The sequence below is a fragment of the Melopsittacus undulatus genome, chromosome 15 (assembly GCF_012275295.1).
Source record: "Melopsittacus undulatus isolate bMelUnd1 chromosome 15, bMelUnd1.mat.Z, whole genome shotgun sequence".
NCBI lineage: Eukaryota > Metazoa > Chordata > Aves > Psittaciformes > Psittaculidae > Melopsittacus > Melopsittacus undulatus.
Genome location: NC_047541.1, coordinates 4,496,270 through 4,503,798, shown reverse-complemented (window position 1 = coordinate 4,503,798; position 7,529 = coordinate 4,496,270). Strand labels below are relative to the sequence as shown.

At 61.9% G+C, this 7,529-nt stretch overlaps 2 protein-coding genes across 2 annotated transcripts; one reads left to right on the top strand and one right to left on the bottom strand.

Annotated features, from left to right (window-relative positions):
• Positions 1 to 1,500: 1,500 nt before the first annotated feature.
• On the bottom strand, positions 1,501 to 4,165 carry LOC101871991 (G protein-activated inward rectifier potassium channel 4-like). The gene is made up of 4 exons (XM_034069624.1): positions 3,983 to 4,165; positions 3,270 to 3,488; positions 1,971 to 3,162; positions 1,501 to 1,829 (listed from the first exon to the last, which is right to left on the bottom strand). Exons 1-4 carry the CDS (start codon positions 4,163 to 4,165, stop codon positions 1,501 to 1,503), a joined length of 1,923 nt encoding a protein of 640 aa, XP_033925515.1.
• Positions 4,166 to 5,224: 1,059 nt separating this feature from the next.
• Positions 5,225 to 5,860, top strand: CLDN25 (claudin 25). The gene has a single exon (XM_034069623.1). It carries the CDS (start codon positions 5,225 to 5,227, stop codon positions 5,858 to 5,860), a length of 636 nt encoding a protein of 211 aa, XP_033925514.1.
• The last annotated feature ends 1,669 nt before the right edge of the window (positions 5,861 to 7,529 follow it).

Sequence of the window (7,529 nt, the reverse complement as noted above, 5' to 3'; positions counted from 1 at the left end):
ACGCGAACCTCTGCAGAGAAACAGAGATCGCACCCCCTATTGGTGGAGCCAGGGTCACTTGCATATTAACGATGTCTAATTAACATGCAAGTTAAGTGTTCATAGCATCGTTAATATGTATATTGCTCGTCTGTATACCTGATCCTCTGTTTACAGTGCATAAAGATGGTAAAAAGACACCATGGTCTTAAGCTTTAAAGGGTATGGGTTTGAGATTGAGTTGCTCTGTGTGTGTGTGTCTCTGTCTGTGTGTGTGGCTGTGTGTGTGTGTCTGTGTGTGTGGCTCTGTGTCTCTGTGTGTCTGTGTGTGTGTCTGTGTGTGTGTCTGTGTGTGTGTCTCTGTGTGTGTCTCTGTGTGTGTCTGTGTGTGTGTGTCTGTGTGACCGAGGTGCCTGTGCAGCAGCTTCACTGCACTGATTCAGCACAGATTGAGTTGGGTTGGAAGGGACCTTAAACCTCCTCGATTTCCAACCCCTGCCACAGGCAGGGACCCCTTCCACTGGAGCAGCTGCTCCAAGCCCCTGTGTCCAACCTGGCCTTGAGCACTGCCAGGGATGGGGCAGCCACAGCTTCTCTGGGCACCCTGTGCCAGCGCCTCAGCACCCTCCCAGGGAACAGCTTCTGCCTAAGAGCTCAGCTCAGTCTCCCCTCGGGGAGGTTCAAGCCATTCCCCTTGGCCTGTCCCTACATCCCTTGTCCCAAGCCCCTCTCCAGGTTTCTCATCCCTTTTAGGCACTGGAGCTGCTCTGAGGTTGCTGCCCCCAAAGCCGGATGTCAGACCTGGGGTGGGAGGTGTGGGGTGTGTGTATAGGACCTGTCTCAGCAGAGCAGAGCCCCAACCTGTGTCTGTGCTGGGGATTGCCCTCAGCCAGGCACAGGACCCTGCAGGTGCTGGACCCCATGAGGACTGCACAAGCCCCACCCCATTAACTGATGAACTCCATTGATTTCAGCCCATCCAGCTGTGCCCCAGCCTCCCCCCCCAGCTGTGACAGTTCCATGATGGGGATGGGGGGTACCGTGGGAGGGGGGTGCTGTGGGGAGATGGCTGGGTCCATGGGGCAATGATGGGGGTTCTGGAGCCCTGTGCATGGGATGGGGTGTTTGGGCTCCAGCCCCCCTACCCTCCTGCCTCACACCCAGTGTGGGTGTGAACAGCTCCCACCAACACAGTACACACGCAGAGCTCATTTACTGGTGTGGGGGGTTTAATGCGGAGATGTCTATCACTGATCCATCACCGATCCATCACCTGTCCATCACCGATCCATCACCAATCCATCACCAATCCATCACCCGTCCATCACCGATCCATCACCGATCCATCACCAATCCATCACCGATCCATCACCAATCCATCACCAATCCATCACCTGTCCATCACCGATCCATCACTGGTTCAGCCCCGGCTCCATCACCCGTCCATCTCCCGCTGTCCTGCTTTGTGCCCCAAGGGCAAGGGTGGGCTATGGCACTGTCAGTGCTGGGCACCCACCCAGCTCAGGCGCTGCCCCCCCTCTCTAGCACCTGGTCCCGGCTCCCGGGGATGCTCAGCCCTGGCAGAGCATCCTCTGCGGGCCCTGGCAGGGCACAGGGCTGCAGGAGGTGGTCCCAGTAGAGGCTGAGTGTGGAGTGCTCCTGCTGCTCCAGCTCCTTCAGCTCGTGCAGCTCCTTGGCGCTGGCCGCCGGGGTCTGCACCTCGAAGGTCATCTCGAAGCGGCTGTAGTCCACCCGGAAGGCTCCTTTCTCCAGGGACATGCAGGGCTCGAAGCGGTACCCCCAGAGGATCTCATCCTCCGTGTAAGAGGTGCGGGCTTGGCACGTCATCCCTGTGGTGAGGCAGCACTCAGTGTTGGGGTGCCACAACGAGCCACCCGCTGCCCCACGAGGGGTCTCCAGCCCTGGGTCACCCATTGCCGGGGTGATGCCAGCCCCAAGGCCAGGTTCCCTCCCTGACCCCATAGACCCACCTGTGGCTTCCACGATGCCCTCGAGGATGATGATGATCTCGAACTGCTCCCGGCGCAGCGACTCGGCCGACATGTCCCAGAAGGGGCTGCGGTGGTTGATGACGTGGCAGATGATCTGCGGCTCCACCAGGAACAGGCGATCCTCACCCGTGTCATAGCCCAGGTTCAGCTCCGACTGCTCCAGGGGGATGAACTCACCCTCAGCCGTCTGCCGGGACTTGATGAGCTTGGCTCGGATCTTGGCATCCACCATGTGGCTGTCCCGCAGGTCTCCCACACGGAACATGAGGCAGAGCCGCTCATCCCGCCGGGAGATGACACAGTTCTTGCTGAAGATCAGGGTCTGAGCACGCTTCTTGGGCCGGGAGATCTTGACGAACATGCAGCCGACCATGAGGGCATCGATCATGGAGCCCACGATGGACTGTGCCATCAGCAGGATGACACCCTCGGCGCAGTTGGCCGTCACCATCCGGGAGCCATAGCCGATGGTGCGCTGGCTTTCCACCGAGAACAGCAGGGCGGACACGAAGCCATCGACGTTCTCGATGCACACTGGCCACTCAGGGTCACCCCGGTGCCCGACGTCACCCCGCACCCAGGCGTCAAAGAAGTAGATGGTGCCAAACATCACCCAGGTGACGATGTAGCACATCATGAAGACGAATAGGAACCAGCGGTACTTGAGGTCCACGATGGTGGTGAAGATGTCCGACAGGAACCGCTTCTTCTCCTGGATGTTGCCCAGATTCACCTGGCACTTGCCCACCTTCGTCACATAGCGCTGCCGCTGCCGCTTGCCAGCCTGGAGCATGGGGCCATCCTCCTCCAGCAGCCTGCGGCGCCGGCCCTGCAGCCCCTCGGCGGTGGGCACGGAGGTGGCAGCGCTGCCGCGGGCAGGGGTCCTGCCGCGTACCGAGCTGGGGATGTTGGCCACGCTCAGGGCGTGCAGTGGGCACCAGCGGGCACCGCTGTCCTGCGCGGCAGCCGGTGAGCACCAGGGCAGGTCACCGGGATGGTGTGGGGCAGCCGCGCTGCCGCGGCTCCGCAGCGGGTACGGCTCACCGGGGGTGATGCTGCTGTGGCGCGGTGGGGATGGGTAGTTTGGCATCAGGACGCTTCTCTTGGCTGTGGTGGTGGCTTGCGGGTGGCTGTCCTCAGCTAGAGCCCTGGGAGCAGCCGGGGGATCAGGCTGCAAGGGAGAAAAGGAGCCCATTGGTGAGCAATGACCTGAGGCAGCACCGCGGTGGCATCCTGCCCAGAGGATGCCCCAGAGCCCCGGTGCAATCCGGTCCATACCTTCTGGGGGAAGGTGCCATAGCGGCTGGTGTCGGTGGGCGGCCGGGGCAGGTAGGCCAGCATGTGCTTGGCAGTGGGGGTCTGTGCTGCGGGGATGGAGTTGCTGCGGCCACGGAGCTCCTCAATCGCCGGCCGGCTGCTGCCAATGCTGTTGTGGGTGCAGGGGAGCACCATGGTGGGGCCGGGGCTGGAGCTCAGCCCCGGGCTGGGCACAGGGTCCTGCCATGGAGCACACAAAGCAGAGGGTTACTTTGGACATGGAGGGTGCCTCTCCAAGGGGCAGGGTCTGCTGTGGCTGCCCTTGCCTGGCAGCGCATGTGCCAGCCATGGAGCAGTGCCGGGGCAGCCACGGGCTAGCACCAGATGGCTAAGCCCATTAGGGGCTGTAATTGCATTGCAGAGCCTGGCAAGGAGGTGCCTGCCTCTGCGGGGAGCAGCCCCGGCAGTGACCAATGTGCAGGTGAACACCCGCAGTCACGCTCCATGCGTGCCCCAGGCCCTGCCTGCCATTGCCAGCTCTGATGAGCTGCAAGCAGAGCGGCCCTGGGGCAGGAGGAAGGGCAGCCCATGATGGAGACACAGACCCAGCTGCTGCGCTCCCTGGGATGGGGTCCTGGGGGGGGGTGTTGGGGGGTCACCTTCCTGGCACACAACCTGGACAGCAGCAGGGATGAGCCCCATGGACACGCTGCCTCCTCCCAGCATCCCCTCACCTCTGCCAAGAAGCAGGCCCAGCAATAGAGGACATCAGCCTCTGGATCCCCCTCCTGCCCCCAGCCCCGAGCAGACCCCTGGGCGAAGGGCACCCACCTGGTGTCCATGTGGAGCGGCTGCTGCGCCGGCAGACGCTGATCTCGGGTGGTGGCTCCTGCTCTGTCCTGGCAGCCACTGGGCATCTTCCCACCAGTTGCGGATGGGAATCCTCTGCTGTGGCCAGTGGGAGGGAAGGACTGGGAGCTCGGTGGCAGCCGCCAATCCTGCTCCAGCAGCAGAAGGTGGCCCGTTAATCTGTCTCAATGACAGGCACAATTACCTTGAGACGATTTAATCAGAAAGAGCAGGAGCCCCAAAGCCAGGCGGAAGGAACAGGAGGGGTTTCCCAGTGGATTTCCCTGCTCTCGGGATGATGCTTCCCTTCCGATCTTGGGGATGGGATGGTCAGCAAGGGCTGGAAAACATCGGCCGTCTCCTGAGTGGTCCATGCTTCTTCACCCCCACCTTTTGGGAGCCCCATGAGAAGTCCCGCCCTGGTGCTCAGTGGGGCTGGACCCTGGCACCAGCAGGACTTGGTAATTTCCAGGCTGGGCCCCAGTACCCCGTTGATAAGAAAGACAGCAGATGATGGAGAGATTAGTCACTAATCTCCCGGGGAAGATGAATCCGCTGACAGACCCCAGGGAGGGCCTTGGAGGGGGTGGGTGGGAGCTGAAGTTGGGATTTTCCTGGTGATGCTGCCCATCCTTTTCCCCATCCATGTTTCAGCAGCCGGGCACCTTCCCCGGGGCAGCATTCCCCCATCGGGCACCAGGAGCCATGTCCCTGGTGAGGGTCAGGGTGCAGGACTGGGCCATCGGTGCCCATCTGTGAGCAGCAGGCAAAGCCTCCCCCCCTGAGTCCTCAGCGCAGCTCTCGAAGGCTCCTTTTCTGATTCATTTACCGAGTGAATGAGGTCGGTGCCTCTGAGAGGCGCCTGACGCCGGCTCTGCAGCCGCATCACACCTCGGGGTCCCCTCCGGGCCCCACCGCGGCCGGAGCGGCGCTGCCGGGAGGCTCCGTCCCTGCCAAGGCTCCGGGTGGCCGCTGATTTCCGTGCCTCGGTTTAACCCTCCCGGCCCGGGGCGGCAGCGGCCGCAGCCCCGACGGGACGAGCTCCGCTTCCCCTGCGGAGCGTGAGGATGAGCCTGGCCCCACCCCGACGGCGGCGGAGCCGGCTCGAACCCGCGGCCGGTGTGAGCATGGCCGGGAGCTGGAGGGCGAAGGCGCAGGCGGGGGGGCTGCTGCTGGCGCTGCTGGGCTGGGTCTCCTCCTGTGTCACCACCTTCGTGCCGCTCTGGAAGAGCCTCAACCTGGAGCTGAACGAGCTGGAGGTGTGGAGCATGGGGCTGTGGCAGGTCTGCATCGCCCGCGAGGAGGGGGTGGTCGAGTGCCGGGCCCACGGCTCCTTCCTGGCGCTGCCCCCCGAGCTGCGCGTCTCCCGGCTCCTCATGTGCCTCTCCAACGGGCTGGGGCTGCTGGGGGCCCTGCTGGCCGCGCCGGGGCTGGAGGGCTGGACCCCCTGCGAGGACAAGCCCCGGCTAAAGCGGCGGCTCCTGCTCGCCGGGGGAGCCACGTTCGGCACGGCCGGGATGGCCACGCTGGCTCCGGTGTCCTGGGTCGCCTACAACACCGTCCTCGACTTCTGGGACAGCAGCGTCCCCGACATCGTGCCCCGCTGGGAGTTCGGGGAAGCCACGTTCCTGGGCTGGTTCGCCGGAGCCTTCCTCGCCGCCGGTGGGCTCCTCCTCGCCTGCAGCGCCCGCAGCACGACGCCCTCGACGCCGCCGGCCCCGGGCCACCCCCCGCACCCCAAGCCCGCAGACCTGGTCATTTAGGGGCTCTGGTTGATGTGCTGACTGCTGCGGCCCCGCTCGCCCTCCATCCTTGCGCCTGCTTCGCGGTTCCTTTCCAAAGGAACAAGGGCATGGAGCAGGCAGCAAGGCAGGGGCAGAGCAGCAGCAGTGACACCCGAGCAGAGGCACTAGCTTCCCTTGCTAGACCCCCATTGCCAAGTCCACAGCGGTCAATGGCTATGCTCCGGAGCAGCATCTCACTCCGTGCGTGGCCGTATCACTGTGATGTACCCCCAATAAATTATCACGGTTGCCAGCAGCATGTTTCTGTGCTCTGAGTGTATGGCTGCATCTTGCATGAGGTACAGCATGAGTGTGGATGGAGGATGGTAACTGCAAGGGCAGTGCTGTTTGGTCTGTCCAGAAAAGACTGGGGGGGAGTTGGAGAGAAAGGTGGAAAACATGGGGAGAGGGAAAACAAGACATGAGGTGGTACCAGAGATGGCTCCTGCTGCAGAGCAGGAAACCAGTGGCTGCATCCCCTGCAATAGCCTCATCTTCTTGGGGCTAAGACATAAAGCTCTTAGTGTGCCACAGACCCTCTGTAGGAAGCTCCTCAGCTGCATCCACTACCTGTGCAAAGAGGTGAGAGGCCATTTGGTGGGTCTCCTTAACCATTTCTTCCACCTTTTCCTGACGTGGCTGTAAAACCAAAGCCTGCTTGCACGCCCCTGAGCAACCAGCAGCATGGACCATCCACCTGGACTAGCACCCGGCATCCCAGCAGAGGCCAGCCCCCTGCTACAGCACTGGTTAAAACCCGAGTTCACAGCTGCTTTAATCCCTGCAGCTCAGCACCATGGGCGCGTGACTGCTCCAAAGGAAGCCCCCGACCGACACTGGCATTCCTGCGGGAAGCAAAGTCCTCTCTCCTACATCAAGTCCCTTTCGAAACCCGCACTTTGTTCACTGAGAGGAGAAGGAGCCAGAGGAGAGGGATCATCCCCAGGTGATTCTGACGCTGCTCGGGCTTGGGGCTGGCCTGAGAGCCACGGGGGGAGAGGTGTGTGCTCAGCCCTTCCTGAGGAAGAACAACGGATTAAGGGAGGAAGAGCAAGGGGTGGGAATGTGCTGTGCAAAGAGCTGCGCACCCCATGGCTCCAGCTTAACCCAAGCATCATGGCCTGCCAGGCACTGACCTGTGCTCCTGAGAAGCCTTTGCTGCTTTGTGTTTTAAAGCAGGCTTCGGGTATGTGAATATTTCACTTCCTGCAGCACCACAGAGAATGGGACAAAGCCATTATCTTGGGAGGATCAGAAGAACCAGATTCCCTCCCCAAGCCACATTCTACCACCTGTGTATTGCAATGACACACAGCATTGCAAACGCTGTCTAGAAATGAGAAGGCTGCTGGCTGGGAGGGGTGAGCAAGGCATCACATTCTCACCTGCTGCAGCCAAAGCCCCTGAGACTCACGCTGGAGGTCTCCTCCCTCTGCTCTCCATCACCACTATGGGGGACAAAGCTGAGAAAGCAGCAGCTCTGCAGCCTCCCAGGGCTTGACACAGGCCTGGCTGTTGGGGCACCAACAGTCCCTGCAGGTAATGACACTTCTGCCTCATGTAAAACCACCAGGAGGATGCAGGATTATCCCTTGGGCGCCCTCTCTTACTGAACAACAGGCAGCAGGGTGGGCCCGTGCTGACAATC